General features: G+C 38.9%; 1 protein-coding gene across 6 annotated transcripts in view; it reads left to right on the forward strand.

Moving 5' to 3' along the window:
- ABCB11 (ATP binding cassette subfamily B member 11) overlaps positions 1 to 21,849 on the forward strand; it is a 115,121-nt gene that overhangs the window by 30,418 nt on the left and 62,854 nt on the right. For 5 of the 6 annotated variants that reach the window (XR_013518892.1, XM_035304612.3, XM_008998757.5 and 2 more), the window contains exons 6-11: positions 3,504 to 3,591; positions 4,731 to 4,864; positions 6,334 to 6,505; positions 9,285 to 9,409; positions 14,532 to 14,706; positions 20,888 to 21,001. Coding sequence is in view for 5 of the 6 variants with exons in the window: in XM_035304612.3 (XP_035160503.1) it covers positions 3,504 to 3,591; positions 4,731 to 4,864; positions 6,334 to 6,505; positions 9,285 to 9,409; positions 14,532 to 14,706; positions 20,888 to 21,001 (808 nt within the window). In the remaining variant the exon portion in view is untranslated. Of the gene's footprint in view, positions 1 to 3,503; positions 3,786 to 4,730; positions 4,865 to 6,333; positions 6,506 to 9,284; positions 9,410 to 14,531; positions 14,707 to 20,887; positions 21,002 to 21,849 lie in introns of all 6 variants that reach the window. The other variant, XM_035304613.3, reaches the window with a different exon arrangement.

Genomic DNA, 21,849 nt, shown 5'->3' on the forward strand with positions numbered 1-21,849 from the left:
ATTATTTAATGTCCTTCTTTGTCTCTTTTGATCTTTGTTGCTTTAAAGTCTATTTTATCAGAGACGAGAATTGCAACTCCTGCTTTTTTTTTTTTTTTCTCTTCATTTGCTTGGTAAATCTTTCTCCATCTCTTTATTTTGAGACTTTATGTATCCTTGCATGTGAGATGGGTTTCCTGGATACAGAACACCGATGGGTTTTGGCTTTTTGTGCAATTTGCCAGTCTGTGTCTTTTGATTGGTGCATTTAGCCCATTTACATTTAGGGTTAATATTGTTATGTGTGAATTTGATCCTGCCATTTTGATGCTAGCTGGCCGTTTTGCCCATTAGTTGATGCGGATTCTTCATTTTGTTGATGCTCTTTAGCATTTGGTATGTTTTTGGAGTGGCTGGTACTGGTTTTTCCTTTCTATGTGTAGTGCCTCTTTCAGGAGCTCTTGTAAAGCAGGCCTGGTGGTGACAAAATCTCTGAGTACTTGCTTGTTTGCAAAGGATTTTATTTTTCCTTCACTTATGAAGCTCAGTTTGGTTGGATATGAACTTCTGGGTTGAAAGTTCTTTTCTTTAAGGATGTTGAATATTGGCCCCCCATTCTCTTCTGGCTTATATACAGGGTTTCTGCTAAGAGATCTGCTGTGACTCTGAATGGCTTCCCTTTGTGGGTAACCTGACCTTTCTCTCTGGCTGCCCTTAGCATTTTCTCCTTTATTTCAACCCTGGTGAATCTGACGATTATGTGCCTTGGGATTGCTCTTCTTGTGGACTATCTTTGTGGTGTTCTCTGTATTTCCTGGACTTGAATATTGGCCTGCCTTGCTAGGTTGGGGAAGTTTTCCTGGATAATATCCTGAAGAGTATTTTCCAGCTCGGATTCATTCTCTACTTCACATTCAGGTACACCTATCAAACGTAGATTAGGTCTCTTCACATAGCCCCACATTTCTTGGAGACTTTGTTCATTCCTTTTGTGCTCTTTTCTCTAATCCTGCCTTCTCGTTTTATTTCATTGAGTTGATCTTCGACCTCTGATATCCCTTCTTCTGCTTGGTCAATTCGGCTATTGAAACTTGTGCATGATTTGCGAAGTTCTCGTGTTGTGTTTTTCAGCTCCATCAATTCACTCATATTCCTCTCTAAGTTGTCCATTTTTGTTATCATTTCCTCAAATCTTTTTTCAAGGTTCTTAGTTTCTTTGCATTGAGTTAGAACATGTTCTTTTAGCTCACAGAAGTTTCTCATTACCCAGCTTCTGAAGTCTGATTCTGTCATTTCATCACTCTCATTCTCCATCCAGTTTTGTTCCCTTGCTGGTGAGGAGTTGTGATCCCTTGTAGGAGGAGAGATGTTCCAGTTTTGGGTGTTTTCCTCCTTTTTGCACTGGATTCTTCCCATCTTTGTGGATTTATCCACCTGTTGTCTGTGTAGTTGCTAATTTTCAGATGAAGTCTCTGAGTGGACGTCCAGGTTGTCGATGACGAAGTTATTTCTGTTTCTTAGTTTTAATTCTAACAGTCTGGCCCCTCTGCTGTAGGACTGCTGAGGTCCACTCCAGGCCCTGCTTGCCTGGGGATCACCTGCAGCAGCTGCAGAACAGTAAGGGTTGCTACCAGTTTCTTCATCTGCTATCTTGGTCCCAGAATGATGCCCACCAATTGTCAGTCTGATCAGTCTTTTGTGAGGTGACTCTTTGGATATATGGGGGTCAGGGAGCTGCTTGAGGAGGCAGTCTGTTCTTTATAGGAGCTCAAGTGTTGAGCTGTGAGCTCCATTGTTCTTTCAGAGCTGCTAGGCAGGTACGTTTAAGTCTGCTGCAGCAGAGCTCATAAACCACCTTCTTTTCCCCCAGGTGCTCTGTCCCGGGGAGTTAGAGCTTTATTTATGAGTGTCTATTGTGCTGCTACCTTTTTTTTTCAGGGCTGCCCTGCCCAGCAAGCCTAGTCACTGTCTGCCTGCAGCGGCTTTGCTGAGCTCTGTCCTGCTGCCGTTGAGCTTCCCTGTAGTCCTGTTTATATGGGTGTGGTTAGAACTGCCTCGGCAATAGTGGCCCACCTCTGTAATGGCAGCCTCTGTTATGGCAGGTTGCCTCGGCAATGGCGGGTTGCCTCGTCAATGGCAAGCTGCCTCAGCAATGGTGGACTACCTCCATAGGGGTGGAGTGCCTCGGTAATGGCAGACGCCCCTCCCCCACCGAGCTGCACTGTCCTGGGTTTAGCTGTGCTTGCCGTGAAACTCTCAACCCCAAGCGTTTCCAATTGCTGTTTTTTTTGTTTGTTTTTGTGGGGGTGGGACCTGCCGAGCTTGATCACCTGGCTCCCTGCCTCAGAGTCTTCTTTTTTTAAGTTGAATGGTTCACTCTCTTTTAGGTGTTCCAGTCACCTGCTGAAAGGGCACTGAGATCTGTGTGATTTCCTGTGTGGTGACCCACTGCACCAGCTGAAACAACAGCGCTGCCCGGGAATCTCCTGGCCAGCTTAAAAGGGCAACAAGACCAGTATATTTTGTATGGAGAGCCACTGTGCTGCGGCGCCAGCAAAACAGCCACACTGGCCAAAACAGCTGTGCTGGCGACCCGTAGGGCTCCTCCGCCTAGGAATCTCCTGGTCTGTGGGCAATAAAGATCTGTCTGGAAATGCAGTATCCACTCACCCTCTGCGCTTTCACTGGGAGCTGCAATCCTGAGCTGCTCCTAAAAGGGCCACCATCTTGGATCGTCGATCGTTAATTTTCTAATTATGGAATGCCTTCATTCCTAAAAGCAATTTCAGAATTTTTTCCTCCCCTCCCTGGCACTGCCAATCCCAAGCCCTGTGCAGCAGCATGGTAGTGCTTCTGGGAAAAATGCTGAAGTATTTTTCTTTGCTATTTTTTTTTTGCTATTTTTCACAAGTGTCTTTGGCTTCAACCTTAGAAATTATCCTGGTGAATGAAACTTAGGCTGTAGTCAGCAAAAAGAGAGGGCAATAAAGCACTTTTCTCTCCCAATGGGAAGATAACATGCACATTTTTTAGTGTCACTCTGAGATAGAGAAGTTGTAAAGTTGGCTTACATTCCTAGAGGAGGTAACAGTAGGATTTACAGCACACATCATTCTATCAGTGTCTTTTCAGACAGCCTGTCTGGCTTTTGAAAATCTTTCTTACCTGTGATTGCTCTATTACTGTATGATGAGTATGCATGAAAGAGACCAAAGTGGACCAACTCCTGAGCTGCCGTTTAGGGCACGCTGGCTTCCGATAACTGTCGATTAATTATATCATGGTCCTAGCATCTCTGCCTATAAAACTGAAGGAGATCTGCATATTTTCTGTGATTGGTACCATTAAGTCAATTTAGAAATTTGGTTGGATTTATTATAATTTTGTGTAGATAAAATGCCTTTCTCATGTTTAATAGAAATATTCAATATATATATATTTTAAATCCCTCTACATCCACAAATGTAATCTCTGGTAGCTTGATCCTACTTACAAGTCTGAACATTCTTTTTCCTCTTTTGAAGGTTGCTGAACATTGAAAGTGAAATGATCAAATTTGCCAGTTACTATGCTGGAATTGCTGTTGCAGTATTTATCACAGGATATATTCAAGTTAGTAGCTCTTCTGTATAATTTATAGATCAACATCTGATCTCGAAGACATTACAGTGAGATGCAATGTGTTGCCACCCTTTAAGCTAATCAGAAGTTCTAAGAACTACAGTCTGAAATGAGAGAATGGGGAGGGATTCTTCTCTCAGGTAGACAACTTAGGAGGATGCAAGTGGCTGTCCAGAGAGATGAAGGTTAGACTCGTAGTTGTAATGTCCTGTCCTCCCCTGCCTTTCCCTACCTCATCATCTCTTCTATATCCAGAAATGGACATTTGCAGGGGGCAATTTGTAGAGGGCAGTTGAGTAACTTGAAGAAACAGAGGGCAGGGATAGATAGAAGAAAGTAAAATTTACTTTCTTTTTCTTTCATTGCAAAAGTCTCAACAAACTGCATTCCAACCCAAATTCTGAAAAGCTGAATCTAGAGCATATTTTAGATTTAAGTGATGGAAGGGCTTGGAGTTACTTAACCCTTATTAAGAAAGAAAAATATTTTATCTTTTGCCTCCTTTTGTAGAAAAACAATGAATTCCTTCCTATTCATTCAATAATTTTAGGCAGTGCTGTTCTAAAGAGAAATGAATCCATCTTTCCCATTTAGGCATTGGGAATTTTAATGACAGGCTTTTTTTTTCTTTTTTTAGTTAGGGAAAATCTATCAGTAGATTAGATGTATGCTGATGTCGTAATTTTTGTCTTACATTTCTTGAAAATTATTGCCTGATAATTATGCATGAATGCTTCTAGGCAAGTCTCTCAGGGAGGCAATTCACTTGGAAATGGCATGAAAAATAGTTATTTAAGAAAAATAATGCCTTTTTTTGGTTCTGTGAGCTTTCTTTTACACATGAGGAAAGTGAAGCTCTGTAGGGTAAAGTCCAGAAGACATGAGCCTGCTTAAGTGTCAGAGTTGGATTCAAACCCAAATCTCAGGCTACCCTGCCTAAAGTTCTGTTAACCTCCACTTTTAGCAGCAGATGACAGAGCTCACACCTCAGTTCCCAAGAAAAGGCATTTTCTGAATTACTTTCCCCCTTTTCTTAACTGTTGTATTGAAAGTACTTTCTTCTGAAAAAAGAAGAAATTAACAAATATTTCCATCATGGCAATGCTAAACATTCCTTTGTCCATTTCTAGATATGCTTTTGGGTTATTGCTGCAGCTCATCAGACACAGAAAATGAGAAAATTTTACTTTAGGAGAATAATGAGAATGGAAATAGGATGGTTTGACTGCAATTCAGTGGGAGAACTGAATACAAGATTCTCTGAGTAAGTGCCTGGTAAAACAGTATTTTAGTGTGTGATTTTTGGATAATAAAACTCTTCCTTCTAAATTAAATAACAATTTAAAATATTTTCAGTTTTTCTATGTTTCATCTCTTAACTTGGGCTTTCCTAGGTGGCACAGCTTTTACATAGGTAATACACTGACAAATATGGACATTAAAAATTGAAAGTCAAGGTACTGCCATTTGGTTTGTAGACCTTAATTAAAATATTAGAAATGAATTATTATATAGGACAGCTAAAAAGGTTTAGCCGTCCAGGTGTAACTGGATTTAAATCCAGTTTATACCTAGTTTAGGTCATTAACAGCCACCCAGGAATTCTAAATGAGAGGAATTAGAATTGGTTGAACCCTATGGAACTGAATTTTGAGGTCCCCTGAAAGATAGTCACTCTACAGTGTAGATGAAGTATACTGAAAGTTGGGACCCCTAGCTTCCAGCACTTACTCTGCTCCTAACTGTGACCTTGAACAGTTATTTAACCTTTCTGGAACACAGTGGCCTAGTATCTGGGAGATGTCTTAGGGTCTTTCTTGCTGTTAAGTTCCAAGCTCTATGCACTCCATCTGGACAAAAGATTAAGAGAATGTTCTCAGGAATATGAATTTAATATAATTATATTCAATCAATATTGCAATTATCTTGTACTTCTGCTCTTAAGGAACTTACAGCCTAGTAGGGGAAATAAGAAGTGCAAGCAAATAAGTAATAGAACTAACACATATTAATTGCTTATTACATGGTAGGCACTGTTCCATAGGCTTTACAAGTATTCACTACTTTAATCTTCATTACTACCCACTGGGATAAGTTCTATTATTGCTCTCATTTTACAGACAAGAAAATTGAGTCATAAAAAGGTTAAGTAACTTTGCCAACAAGAGTTTGTATTCACATTCCTAGTCTGGCTCCAGAATCTGTGCTCTTCATCACTACTCTATACTGCCTCTAAGCAGAATGCAATAATTACACACACATACTCATGCACAAGGATTAATTACAGTGTTACGGATATACAGGGGGAAAGGTGCTACTTCTTCTTGGGGAATTATACAAGACTGATGAACAATCAATGTATGCATGTGACTAGAACCTCAAGGCTGAAAGGATTCAGCAGGCATAAAAAAAGAAAGGCTATTCAAGATAGAGCAAGAATGTTAGCTATGTAAAAGAAAAGGTCAAATAAGATGGTTTCCAAAAGCCTTTATCAACACTGAGTACCAGCTGGGAAACCTAGATTGAGGATAAAGTTGGTTGGCTATGAAGAGAGAGGCTTGATAACATCCCAAGGTGCAGCAAATTTTCCAAGATTTCAGAGACTGTTAATGCTACCCATGGGTGATGGGGATAGAGAGACGTGAATGTTTAAAAGGGAAAGACTGAGACTTTCAGCAAGACATTTGAATGATCAAATTCAGTTTTAGTGACCAAAATCTTTCTGGTTTCTAGTGATATTAGTAAAATCAATGATGCCATAGCTGACCAAATGGCCCTTTTCATTCAGCGCATGACCTCAACCATCTGTGGGTTCCTGTTGGGATTTTTCAGGGGTTGGAAATTGACCTTGGTCATTATTTCTGTCAGCCCTCTCATTGGGATTGGAGCAGCCACCATTGGTCTGGTAAGAATGTCTTTTTGCATCTCTCCTTGGGAAGACATTTGCCCTCATAAATAACCAAAACTTGTGAAACCTGAGTCCCTTTTCCTGAGTATAGTTAGCAACAAAATTATCACTATTTTCATGTAGTTTATTGGATTACTCCCCAGTGTCAAAGACATTTCACAGAATAGGGACTAATGATGTCTTAATAAGGTAAATATTATTTTATTAAGAACAGTTACATTTATTGAGCAGTCATTATTTTTCTAGGCACTATTAGGAACATCATATTCATTATCTCTAATCTTTATGACACTCTTATACAGTGAGCACTAATATCATTTTACATATAAGAAACTGAGGTTCAGAGAGGTAAGGGGACTTGTCTGGGACTACACATCTGGCAGAGCAGTATTCAGGTATAAAGGGCTCTGACTCCAAACCCCACCCACTCCCCAGTATGCCTATTTTTCCCTATGTCCTCCCAAGCTCAGGCACATCCTTCAAATGGCACAACAGACAGACCCAGAGCATTAACAAGCACATTAAAAAATTTTCTACAATCACAACTGTGTTCTCCATTTCATCTTATCTTTCAGAGGGAGGTTATCTGACCCATTCCAAGAGTTATCCCTGTTACTGTCTCAGTTCCCCAGGTATTGAGGCCAAGACATGTAGGAGTAGGAATTTTGGGTCATATCAGTTAAAACACTCCCAAGGACTGAGAAATTAGTATTATTATTAGAGGAGCCACATTAGCTAGCATGTTATGGGATCAGGTATACTAAAAATTTGCTATAAATGAGAATATAATTTAACTGAAAAACTGCATACACACTCACACATCGTTGAGCAATAGGTACCAATTTCCTATTGCTCAGTAGCAAAATATTCTCACAGTCCACTGACTACATTGCTCGAACACTTCCCAAATAATAGAAAAAATGGTATAAAATGACAATAGCAAAGAGCTCACTCCATTTCACTTGGTCACCACTTGGCTCTACCACTAACAGGTTATGTGACTCAGGAAAAATACATTTCACCCGTGAAAATCTCAGTTTCCTCATCTTTAAAATAGGGATAATACCTCCCAAAAACATTATGATGATTTAGGGAATAATCCACGTTATGTACTTACGCAGTATCTGGCGCAGAATCAATTGTTAAAGAGAGATGTATTTTTTAAAATCTGCTATATCATTCAAGCTTGACGACAGTCTTCCCTACTAACCGCTTTCCAGCTATACTCCAGGGAACCCTCAACTTCCACAGAAGAGCTTCAGGGGTTTTGCAAACATTTTGTTTATTTTTTTTTCTAATTCACTTAATCTCTTTCTTCAAACCTGTAATAAAGTAATATCCACACTCACATGGATCATACACCACATTTCAACATGTTGGAGATTAAAAAAATAGCCCAGTTCACATGGTTTTAAACAGAACTAACGCTTAATTTCTCTAGTTATCTCGGTATGCATTTCCACCTTCTCGTAAATGTGTCACTGATTTGGAATGTTGTAGGTCTGCACATGTCTTGTCTTGCTCAAGTCTGTGTATGTCTGTTCCTATACAACAAACTTCTACAAGCAACCATGCAATAAACTATACAAGCAACTTCACTAGGCTCAAATGTAAATTTTAATGTTAACAAAAACAGCCTCAGTCTTGACAACACAGTGAGGCCCCATCTCTACAAAAAAAAAAAAATTTTTTTTTTTAAATAGCCAGACCTGGTGGCATGTGCCTGTAGTGTCAGATACTCAGGAGGCCGAGGCCAGTGAAATGCTTGAGTCTAGGAGTTTGAGGTTGCAGTGAGGTAGGATCATGCCACTGCCCTCTAGCCTGGGCAATAAAACAAGAACCTGTTCCCCCCCACCCCGTAAAAAAAAACAAGTCTCATTTTCCTTACTGTTACATTTTCAATTCACATGTTTTATAAAATGTGGACTGATGAAATAAATACATTATTTTTAAAAAATGACTATGAATACTTAACTTATATCTTAGAATTTCATCTAAGATTTTGTTGTTTAAGAGTTTTGCTTCTAAAAGTTTGGAAAAACTACTGGAAAATAAACTCCCTTAATCCGGGTATTATTTTTTTTTAATATTTCTGAGTTAGTTGATCTTCCACAATATGTGTTTTTTCTTCTTCTTGTTTATTAACCTTTGCCAGGGGTTTCTTTGGGGGTTCATTTTGACTAGGACTCAATCCAAGTCTAATGGGTCTACTATTAAGTACAGATGTCTTTTCATTTCCTTTTGTAAAAATCAAAACTACGAAGTTGAGTATTTCCAACTGAGTGAAAATGGGGTAATATTTACGTGGAACTTTCTTTTCTGGAATCATCTCTCAACATCATGCCTATACTCTATATGCTATATGCCATATATTATACCCAATCATGATATCTGCATGGATCTCTGGTATTTGTCTATAAATTAGGCAATGGCCATTGGCTAATAGCAATGAACTATGACATGGTCTAACTTAACACTTTTTAGTATAATGACTGAAACACTTTAGTCTCACAGAATGTCCTGTTTGGAACTTATTCTGTGAGGAGGTTCTTGAGTCTGACTTTTAGTAGGGTCATTTTTATATGTCAACCACCAAACACCCTGGATGAAGCTTATCATAATCCAAACTTGGACCAGATTTCTTCCTCCTGTCGATGTTACAGTGAGAATCTACTCTTGTATTAAACCATGTCACATGTTAAATGAATCTGAATGACAGGCTGACTTACCTATTTTCTTGGACTTCACATTTTCTTTTCTTCTTTTTGATTTTTAGAGTGTGTCCAAGTTTACAGACTACGAGTTGAAGGCCTATGCCAAAGCAGGGATGGTGGCTGATGAGGTCATTTCATCAATGCGAACAGTGGCTGCCTTTGGTGGTGAGAAAAGAGAGGTTGAAAGGTTGGTTAATTGGAATCTGATTCTTTCTTTATCTTGATCAATCAGTGTAGTACCCTGAATCTCTCAGTTTGTGCAAAGTGGCAGACCCACCTTGGTCTATGGCCTCTGTAGGAAGTACTTGTTCAAGAGGGAGCTAAGCAGAGTAATTTAGATTGGTCAAAGCCCTATAAGAAGTCCCAAGCCTTTAGCATATGTTTTTAAAGATGTTGCAGGTGGCAATTTTTAGAAAGCCAACTTAGGATACATATTTCTTTCAAACTCTGATGTATGTATCTACATATATTATATCTCATACCAGTCTATAGTGCTGTTTGCTGCCATTAAAGAAAAGCCTACATAATAATTACAACTAGATACCACAGAACTATAAAGGGTCATAAGACACTCCCAAAAACAAACACCAACAAATTGGATGACCTGCAAGAAATGGATAAATTCCTAGAAAAATACATCCTACCAAGGTTGAATCATGAAGAAATAAATAGAAATAAATCTGAACATACCAGTGAGGAGTGAGGATATTGAATCAGTAATAAAAAGTCTTCCATGAAAGAAAAGCCCAGAATCTGACGAGTTCACTGCTAAATTTTACCAGACATTTAAAGAAAAACTAGTACCAGTTCTCCTCAAATTCTTTCAAAAAATTAAAGAGGAGGGGATACTTCACACTCATTTTGCAAGACCAATATTACCTTGATACCAAAGCCAGAAAAGGATACTACAAGAAAATTAAAGGCCAATATCCATGATAAACATGGATGTGAAAATTGTCAACAAAAATACTAGTAAATCAAATTCAATAGCACATTAAAAGAATCATTCACCATGATCATGTGGGATTTAACCCTAGGATGTAAGGATGGTTCAACATAAGCATGTCAATAAATGTGATATATCACATTAACAGAATGAAAGACAAAAAACCATGTGGTTATCTTAAGAGATACTGAAAAAGCATTTGACAAAATTCAATGTCATTTCCTGATAAAAGCTCTCAACAAATTAGGTATAGAAAGACTGTACCTCCTCTCTGCCTAGGTAGGTCCTGCCTCATATGTACGGGCCACCCAGGGTGGGTTGAAAATCCATCCCACTCTTGGCTTTGGCTGTACCATGGGGGAGACTTGGCGAGGTGAGACTTGGCTCCCAGAGCCTCTAGGGACCTCAGCTCACTGCGCACTGCCCCATGTGCAGTGAGCACTCCACCCAGATGCCGCTGCTTGCGTGATCTGGCCCCTCATGGTTGGCCCCTTGCCTTCACCCCTAACCTGTCTTCTCTCTACCAGACACTGGTCCTCCCAGGCCTGAGACTGATGTGGGGGGATTCAGCTGTCCCAATCTTTCAAACAAAGCTCTTTTTTTTTTTTTTTTCTTTTTGAGACAGAGTTTCACTCTTGTTACCCAGGCTGGAGTGCAATGGCGCAATCTTGGCTCACCGCAACCTCCACCTCCTGGGCTCAGGCAATTCTCCTGCCTCAGCCTCCTGAGTAGCTGGGATTACAGGCACACGCCACCATGCCCAGCTAATTTTTTGTAATTTTTAGTAGAGACGGGGTTTCACCATGTTGACCTGGATGGTCTCAATCTCTTGACCTTGTGATCCACCCGCCTCGGCCTCCCAAAGTGCTGGGATTACAGGCGTGAGCCACCGTGCCCAGCCCCAAACAAAGCTCTTTGTCTAAAAAAAGAAAAGAAAAAAAGACTATACCCCAATACAATAAAGGTCACATATGACAAGCCCACAGCTAAATCATACTCAAGGGTGGGAATTTCAAAGCTTTTGCTCCTAAGATCAGGAACAAGACAAAAATACCCATTCTTGCCACTCCTTATGCAACCAGAAAAGCCCTTAAATAGCAAAAGCAATCCTGAACAAGAAGAACAAAGCTGGAGACATCATATTAGTAAGTGATCAATAAGCAAGTGATCTCAAAATCTACTACTATAATTAAAATAGCATGGTACTGGCATAGAAACAGACACACAGACCAGTGAAAAAGAATGTAGAGCCCAGAAAGAAGTTCATGAATTTATGATCAATCAATTTTCCATAAAGAGGCCGGAAACACCATGAGGAAAGGGTAGTCTCCAATCAGTGATGTTGGGGAAACTGGATATCCACATGCAGATGAATGAAATTTGATCCTTGTCCCACACTATACACAAATATCAACCCAAAATGAATTGAAATCTTAAATGTAGGATATAAAACTGCAAAATTACTAGAAGAAAGCATAGGGAAGAAGCTCTATTACATTGGCCTAGGCAATGATTTTTTTTGACACAACCCTAAAACGGCAAATAACAAAAGCAAAAATAGACAGATGGGAGTAAATCAAACTAAAAAGCTTCAAAAAGGAAACAATCAACAGAGTGAAGAGGCAATTTATAGAATGAGAGAAAATATTTGTAAACCATACATCTGATAAGGGTTCACATTCAATACATACAAGAAACAGAAACAAGTCAGTGACAAGAAAACAACCTGAGTAAAAATGGCCAAAAGACCTGAATAGACATTTCTCAAAAGAAGACATACAAATGGTTAAGAAGTATTTGAAAAGATGTCACACATCACTAATCATCAAGTAAACACAAGTCAAAACCACAATGAGATATCATCTTATACCTGTAAGAATGGTCATTATAAAAAGAAGAAAGAAACCCTGTTACACAAATCCCTTTTGGTGGGAAAGTAAATCGGTACAGCCAAAGAGTATGGAGATACATCAAAAAATGGAAAATAGAACTACCATGTGATCCCAACTCCCCACTAGTGGGTACATATCCAAAGGAAATGAAATCAATATGTCAAGAGATATCTGTACTCTCATGTTCACTGCAATATTATTCACAATAGCCAAGATATGGAATCAACCTAAGTGCCCATCAACAGACAAATGGATGAAGAAGTATATTTACACACCACATTCAATAGCATGCTACTCAGCCTTTAAAAAGAAGAAAATACTGTTATTTGCAGCAACATGATGAACCTGGAGGACATTGTGTTAAGTGAAATAAGCCAGGCACAGAAAAATGCCACATGATCTCACTGACAAAGTTGAACTCAAAGAAGCAGAGAGCAGAGCAGTGGTGATCAGGGGCTTTGAGGGGAAAGGGCCAGGCGGGAACTGTGGAGACATTGGCCAAAGGATTCAAAATTTCAGTTAGTCAGGGGTTCAAGTTATTTTAAAAATAATGACATTAATTATCTAATTGTAATTATTTTAATTTGGTTCATGGTGATCTAAAAGAAACCCTTCCTTATTCACATTTAAGAGGCAGTTTATAAATTCAAGAAATGTGCTGCTATCATGGTGACTATGTTTAATAACAATGTATTGTGTACTTGAAAATTGCTAAGAGTAGATTTTTAAGTGTTCTCACCATATATACATACACACACATATACACACAAAATATAAGTTTGTGAGGTAATGCATATGTCAATTATCTTGATTTAGCTATTCCACAATTTATACATATTTCAAACCATCATGTTGTATACCAAAAATATATGTAACTTTTGTCAATCAAAAAAAGTAAAGAATTGCCATCATAATTCAAAATGCTATTTCACACATATTTATTGAACACCTTTTTAATTAAACACATTCAGTTACTGTGTTACATGTTCTTTATAAAGTCTTATGATATTTATATTGAATCAGACAGGTTGGGCATGGTAGCTTATGCCTGTAATCCCAGTACTTTGGAAGGCCAAGGCAGGTGGATTGCTTGAGGCAAGGAGTTTGAGACCAGCCGGGGCAACATGGCGAAACCTCATCTCTAGAGAAAAATACAAAAGTTAGCTAGACATGGTGGTGTGCACCTGTAGCCCCAGCTACTCAGGCAGCTGAGGTAGGAGGATCACCTGAGTCTGGGGGTTAAGGTTGCAGTGAGCTGTGTTCATGCTACTGCACTCCAGCCTGGAAGACAGAGAGATCCTGTCTCAAAAAAAAAAAAAAAATAGCATTGATAAATTATAGATCATTATTCTAGAGATGAACACTTAATAAAAAGAAAAACCCAAATGGCCAAAATAACTTGTCAAAAATGTAATTTTGTTTATTCTTTAATTTATCTGGTATTTGCTGAGTACTTACTATGTGCCACATATTGATTTTTATAAAATAACTACCAACTGAATAGCAAATCTTACTTTATATGCTGTAGATTTGGTAAGACAGTGTCATTCTCAGTTGCTACCAAATCCACCAAGGAAAAAAGGGAATTTTTCTAGGTTTTACAGCCTCTTATTATCCTCTTTTCCCCCTTTTCCCACTTCTTTTGGTTTGTGGAGTGAGGTTCTTTATTTCTTGTAAAAAATTTTCAGTAGCAATTCTTCCACCATGAAAGACATTATCTTTTATTGTCAATAAAAGAGGCAGTGTAGTGTTTTAGAAATGGTAATAAACATAGGATAGACCTTCAGTTTGTATCCTGTGAAAGGTTAAAAGTTCTCCATGAATTCAATTCTTGAGATGTAGGAAGGTGGCTTCAGAATGCCTGAGCTATATATGAGACAATGCCCATTGTTAATGGCGAGACCATAGAATTACTGAAATCTAATCCTTGCGTGAGACTTCTACATAGTTTCAGTTATCCATGTCTCATGGCCGTGAACCTGACCAGTATGTCACAACACAGCATCTCAGCTGAAGGGTAGATGGGTGAGTTATAGATGAATTGGTGCAAACACTAGTTCCAAGCGTGGGGATCTGGAAACAAAATTATTTAAAGCCAGTTGCATTATTTTCTGATACGAACATATCATATGTCTCTCAGAAACACTTCAAACACAAGTAATACTAGATCTGTCTTGTTCATACATTTGTGTTGAAAATTCTTTTCTCTCAGGGCCAAGTTTACCTCATGATGCAATCCAAGCAGCAGTCAGGCAGCTTGTTAAGTATCATCCTTTCAACACATTTCATTGCCAGGTTAAAACAAATTTTAAAAACTACACAAAGGTTATTGAAGATTTTTCTCCCTAAAACTGTTCTGTGTTTGGGATGATTTTATGATCATTTTGTAAAACCATTCATCATGGCCCTTTTTAAACATTATAACTTGAGTTGTTTCTGCTGAGATTGACTCAAAGGTTTTCTTTTCACAGGTATGAGAAAAATCTTGTGTTTGCCCAGCGTTGGGGAATTAGAAAAGGGATGGTGATGGGATTCTTTACTGGATTTGTGTGGTGTCTGATCTTTTTGTGTTATGCACTGGCCTTCTGGTACGGCTCCACACTTGTCCTGGATGAAGGAGAATATACACCAGGAACCCTTGTTCAGGTACCTTGATCTTATTGACTGGGGCATAACATTTTCTTCTGGTATCTCAGTCCATGGATTCCACATTTCGTTTATTACTTTGGTGTCTTCAGGAAAAAAGCACCAATTATTCGATAGAGTTTATCTACAGAAGCAAGTAATACCTTTTTAAAAAGTTATCCTCCTGAGGTGATCCTCCTACCTCAGCCGCCTGAGTAGCTAGGGCTACAGGTGCACACCACCATGTCCAGCTAACTTCCATAGGTTTTGGAGGGAACAGATGGTATTTGGTTAAATGAGTAAATCCTGTAGTGGTGATTTGTGAGATTTTGTTGTACCTATTGCCCAAACAGTATACACTGAACCTAATTTGTAGTCTTTTAGTCTTCACTCCCTTCCTACCCTTTCCCCCTGAGTTCCCAAAGTCCATTGTATTATTCTTATGACTTTGCATCCTCATAACTTAGCTCCCACTTATGAGTGAGAACATATGATGTTTGGCTTTCCATTCCTGAGTTACTTCACTTAGAGTAACGGTCTCCAGTCCCATCCAGATTGCTGCGAATGCTATTAATGCATTCCTTTTTATGGCTGAGTAGTATTCCATCATATAAATATACATATACCACAGTTTCTTTATCCACTTGCTGATTGATGGGCTTTTGGCCTAGTTACACTTTTTTGCAATTGCTAATTGTGCTGCAGTAAACATGCATGTGCAAGTATCTTTTTCATATAATGACTTGTTTTCCTCTGGGTAGATACCCAGCAGTGGGATTGCTGGATCAAATGATAGTTCTATGTTTAATTCTTTAAGGAATTTCCACAGTGTTTTCCATAGTTGTTGTACTAGTTTACATTCCCACCAGCATGTAGAAGTGTTCCCTTTTCACCACCTCCATGCCAACATCTGTTATGCTTTGATTTTTATTATAGCCATTCTTGCAGTAGTCAGGCGATATCACGTTGTGGCTTTGATTTGCATTTTCCTGATAATTAGTGAGGTTGAGCATTTTTTTCATATGATTGTTGGTTATTTATATCTTCTTCTGAGAATTGTCTATTCATTTCCTTAGCCCACTTTTTGATCGGACTGTTTGTTTTTTCTTGCTAACTTGTTTGAGTTCACTATAGATTCTGGATATTAGTCCTTTGTCAGATGTATTGATTGTGAAGATTTTCTCTGACCCTGTGGGTTGTCTGTTTACTCACTGTTCCCTGTGCCGTGAAAAAGCTCTTTAGTTTAATTAAGTCTCAACTATTAATCTTTGTTTTTATTGCATTTGCTCTGGGTCCTTGGTCATGAAATCTTTGCCTAAGGCAAAGTCTAGAAGGATTTTTCCAGGGTTATCTTCTAGAAATTTTTATAGAGAAACAAGTAATACTTACACATTTTATAGTAAAGAGATGCTAAACATTTGAATTAATGAGACCAGCAATTTAATAATTTCAAATTAACTTAAGACTTTATAGCTATGAAATGATGATTTTCTGACTAAGTCCAAAAGAGAATATACCATGAAAATGGAAAGTCACTGATCTCTCAGCTAAAAATTAACAGCTCATATAACTTAGCTTTATGATAGTCCAAGATATGTACTAGGGAATGTGTTTATGAAACATAATGATTTACTAAAATGCCAGCTCAATAGCATCCTTGACTGAACAGGTAATACAAATCTACTTTATTGTTCACTTGTGCTAAAGTAGCTAATGCCTTGGCTACATTAATTTTCATTGTCCTTCTAGTTATTCATTTAAGAAGTAATTATTCAGCATCTACTACGTGCCAGACACTTAAAAATGCAGGGGATTCAACAGTGAGCAACAGAAATGTGCCTTTTGTTTTCGCTCTGGAAAAAAAAGTTTAGTGGAAAAGACAAGCAATAAATGAGTAATCATGCAAATGCATACAGACAAATAGTGATGTGCTACAGAGGACAGAGAATCTTGACAGTGAATAGCAAGATAACCAGGTGTGGCTGTGGTCAGGGAAGGCTTCTTATACTGCTCCCTTTCCCAAGGCCTTTCCTCCTTAGCTTATGGCTCTCTCTTGTTGCAGTTGGACTCTGATCATTGAATGTCACTTTGCCAGTCAGGCCTTTTATGCCCACCCATTTTTTATTCTCTTTTGTGGTTTGCTGTACTTTTTCTTCAAAACACTTGAGTGACATTGACTATTTGCATTTATTTACACTGTGCCCACCCCTTTCCACCCTCAGATGGTAAATTCTATGGGGTCAGAAAACAAAAAATGAAATATTTGTTTCATTTGGCTTGCAGGTAGATGGGGAGTAGTTTTATATCAACTTCTTAAATGAATTTTTTTAGCTCCAGATTCTCAGTAGAGCAAATAAACAATGAAAAATATCAAAACCTTGTATACCATCAATTTGCTAGCCAAAAGCCTAAAATTCAAAATCTGCTGCTTTAAGATAAATACATTGCTAGGGGAAATTGAATCGGATTTTGATTTGCAAATAAAGTGATTATCAGAGCTGAAACCATACTCATTCCAAGCCACTGACTTTATTTCATTAAGAACGTGATAATACACAAAGAACAGCTTTTTAAATTCTGTTTATCTTTGCAACATGCGTAGCTCACATTTTTTGTGAACTTTGTTAAAGGAACTAAATATGATAAAACAGGTTAACGTGTTTTGTGTTTTGTAAATTTTAAAGAGATCGTATAGATGGGAAGTGTTACCATTTTCATAATTTAGCCACTTTTTAGCAACTTAGATACAGTTTTTTGCAGATTGGAAAAGCCAGTAAAGTATTGCAGGTCTAAATTTTGACTATAGTCCCTTGTCTTTATTGATCCAATTCCTCTTAAGAACTTTGACATTTACCAAACTAGGGAAATCAGTAGTTGGCTTTAGTCGTAACTGCTTATGTATACTTGCTATGCAAGAAGACATGCATTAAGAACACTGATTTTTCCTTTTGTTCCATGCCTACAAAGAGAGAATAGATGGATACCATAATAATGGTTCAGAGGGAAAAGTGAATTGGTAAACTGAAAACCAAATAATGCACAATTCCAACAGAAGCACTTGTATAAAAAGCCCTTTGGTAACTCTCTGTATAGGAATACAATTTTATGGCTCTCATCTTTAAATTTTCTGCCCATTGTACTGTAAGCTACTCTACCTTTCATAAATAATTTATTCTTTCAATTGATACTTCTTGAGTCCTTGCTATGTGTACATGTGGCATATTATGGGGTCTCTAATATTTTAATCACTAATTATTAACCTCTTACTCCCAACCTCTTTCTGTAAGCCTCTGCTTATACCTTAAGAGAAAATTTCCTTTGGGAAGATGAAACACATTCTTGAACACTACACTCCTTGTTCTCTCTCTCTCTCTCTCTCTCTCTCTCTCTCTCTCTCTCCCTGTGATATCTTGGCCAAACTTCTGAGCAGCAAGCTATGAAGGCTGAGTGTACATGGGCTGAGTTGAGTGTTTTAATCCACAAAACTAATTAACAATTTGGTTAATCTAGTACATTTTGTGATGTACAAATCGTTACTGGCTGCATGGTAATTGGCTGTAAATGGTAAGTAGGTCACATAAGTGACTAATTAGTATCACTTGTACACAGAGAAAAAATGCAGTCTGTGCTCTGGTAGAAAAAGATAAAGGGGACTTGAATGGTGTAGAAGGTTGCTCTTTGATGACCCTCTTGAGTTTCAGAATTCATTAATAAAAATAATCACATAATAGAGAGTGACATTCGTTCGGTGTATACAAAGTATCAAGCAGTGAGTGATATATTATGTAGTAAAATTACTGCATTAATGCTCTCAATCTCATTTGGTAATTGATATCATTATATTACCACTGAAAAAAATGAAATTGAGGCCATGAGGTCAAGAAATATGTGCCAAGTGACATTGCGAGGGATTTGAACTCAAGTCTCCTTGACCCTGGGGCCTACCTATTAACCACTGTTTTCCTGCCTCTGACTCTGTCTTCCCAGAGGCCACGGACCCCTTTTCCTCCAGCACACCCATAGCTTGTTTGTTCTACAGCAGTCTCTCTTCCCATCTCTCTGTCTACACTACTTCTGCTCTTCACAGGGCTAAAGAATATGATGTTCAGAGGGACAAGTGATGGCTTACTGGGCTGTCGCTAGCTACTGTGATGGTTTGGGAATGTGCTCTTGTCCTGTCTCACACACTCCTCCAGAGACCCATTCAAAGGGTTGGACGTCAAATTTCAGTTTAGGCCTCCATTCAGCCAGGAGTCAACAAACTATGACTGACAGGCCAAATCCAGCTCACTGCCTGTTTTTATAAATAACATTTCACTGGGACAGAGTCACAGTCATTTATTGACATATGTCTGTGGCTGATTTTATACTACATAGCAGAGTTGAGTAATTACCTCAGAGTACATATGCCCTGAAAAGCCTAAAATATTTATTTGGCCCTTTTGCAGAAAATGTTTGCTGGCCCCGGATCCAGGGCAATGGACGTTTCCTTTGCGGAGGTAGAAAGACCTCTGATGCATGTCGTCTTAAACCAAATTTGACTATAAAAAGTGTTCTGTCTGCTCCCTTTACCACCTCCTAAGTGTGGGACCTCAATGCTCTCATCACCATCAGCAATATCATCATTACTACCATTGAAATGACTAGCACTGGATTAATCATCTTTACAAACATTATCTCATTTGATCCTTGTATCATAAGGATAATCATAGCATGTATTCCTATGAAATATATGCTATGATTATCCCCGTGTTGCAGATGAAGAAACAGGGGCTTGAAAGATTACATAATCTGCCTATGAGAGGAACCACCTGCCATAATTGAGGAAAAGGAGATGAAGAGAGAATTTTTGTCCCCATGCATAGACTGGGACTCTAGGGAGAAAGCATGAGCAGGCTAACCCACCACCTATGTAGGGCTGGCCTGGCCCTGTTAATCATCCTGATCTGTGGAATAAAGAGGTTACTGAAGAGGAAGATACATGGCTGAGAGGCTCCATGTTTCAGCCCCTCCAGCCACAAGGAAGAAAGAGAAGCAGGAGAGACTCGAGCACTTTGTCCCAATGTGATAGAACCAATGGGAAGGGTCTGGCCTATGGAAACCATCATAGACCAGAATCATTTGGTTACCTGAAAAAGACTACATTCATGCAGAACCACTTTGGCTTGGCAGTAGACTGGCCAATGAAACGTCCTCTATGTGGGTCTCAAGAGTAGGACCATTCTTTGGTTACTAGGGCAGAGAGAAGGATACTGGTATTCCTTCTGGAGGCCAACTTAATTTGCCTCATTGCCTCTTCCTCATCTTTGCAAACAGTGCTGATATTAATAAAAACAGAGTGCTGTTTGGTAGGAACGGCATTATCAGGTAGCCTTCCTCTAAGTTTATGAGATGATTGCATTGGCAAATCAAAGGACAGCTGCTCCAAGTCTGCACAGAAACCTGATCAATCCACCGACATGTAGCCAGCAACAGGTAAGTCTAGGAGCTAGGTAGAATGGCAGTCAAAAGCCTAGATTCAAATTCTGCTCTACTACTTACGACATGTTGTGACCTAGTGCAAATTAGAAACCTCCATACCTGTCTGTTTGCTCATCTGTGGTAAGGACAAAATGAAATATTACAGATAAAACACTGAAAAACATACCTGTTATTATTGTTATTATTACTGTTATTCGTAGCAGTTGCAGAAGTTATCCCAGTGACCACTATACTAGTAGTATTAGTATAGCAGTAGCAGCAGTAGCAGATTGGTTTTGTATGTACCAGCGTCTAGAATAGTCAGGCTGATCTTAGCATCTATATTGTTTTTGGCAACACTTTAACCAGAAAACCACTGTAAGGCTGATTATATAATGAATTCAATTATCAAATCACTATTCAAGTCCACACCTTGGATCTACACGCTACCTTGCTAAGACCTCTTACTCATTTCAAAACATTCCACTTTGTAGAAGAGTAATATTTGGTAAAAATAATAATAATAAAGTGGTCTTTTAAATTATAACCGTGGTAAAATTGGAGATGCTTTATAGAACAAAAACTATTTTGGGTGTTTCCAAACAGCTGAAGAGCTAGCTTTCAAACCCACAGAAGAGTATTTCTGAGAAATCTGAGTTAACATGGATGACCCAAATTATAGTAATTATTATTTACACATTGACAAAAACACATGAGAAATATCTCTCTCTTTTCATTTCAGATTTTCCTCAGTGTCATAGTAGGCGCTTTAAATCTTGGCAATGCCTCTCCTTGTTTGGAATCCTTTGCAGCTGGACGTGCAGCAGCCAGAAGCATTTTTGAGACAATAGACAGGGTATGTAAAGGCCAAAAGTAAAGGCCATTAACAGGTGGGGGCCAGGGGGTGGGGCACAGAATAAACCCCTGAAGAATTTACCTTAATGTAAAAATATGAGAAGCTATCACAAGGCCCTTAATTCAGTGATACTTATTAAATGCTATCATGTGCTGGTGCCAATTCTTTTATTATTATTATTATTTTTTGAGATGGAATTTTGCTCTTGTTACCCAGGCTGAATGCAGTGGTGTGATCTTGGCTCACTGCAACCTCTGCCTTCTGGGTTCAAGCGATTCTCCTGCCTCAAGGGAGCAAATACAACAGGGAACTAGAATAAGTAAAACCCCTGTTCTTTACTCATGCTGGGAGAGGACAGGCAGTAAAGAAGCATGCACATTCCAATATAAGACGATAGCAGAGAGTGGTGTGTAAATAAAGGAAATAAAATAGGACAATGTGACAGCAACTGGGAGGGGGAAGGAGTCTTTAAAGTGAGTGGTGGTGATGGCATCTCTGAGGAGGTAGTATTTGAGCAGAGAACTGAAGAAAAGTCAGCCATGCAAAGGGGGATGGGAGGGGGTGGGGCATGGGAAGTAAGAGCAGGGAGGGCATTCATGGAAGAGAGGCCTCCACGTTGGGAAAAGCCTGCTGATTTGAAGAAGCTGAAACAAGCCCAGTGCAACTGAACAGAGTGAGCATGGGAAGGCTGGAGGCATGGGAAGGGCCATACTGTTCAGGACTTCAAGGCCAGAGGAAGCCCTGGAAATCCAGAGGTGATTTGTGGGTTCCTTGAACCTATTTGGTTCCCTGTCCCCCGTTTGATATTTTTTGCCACACAGCGAAGCTGTAGCCTACTAAGGAAATGA

Source organism: Callithrix jacchus, chromosome 6, assembly GCF_049354715.1.
Source record: "Callithrix jacchus isolate 240 chromosome 6, calJac240_pri, whole genome shotgun sequence".
NCBI classification, from domain to species: domain Eukaryota; kingdom Metazoa; phylum Chordata; class Mammalia; order Primates; family Cebidae; genus Callithrix; species Callithrix jacchus.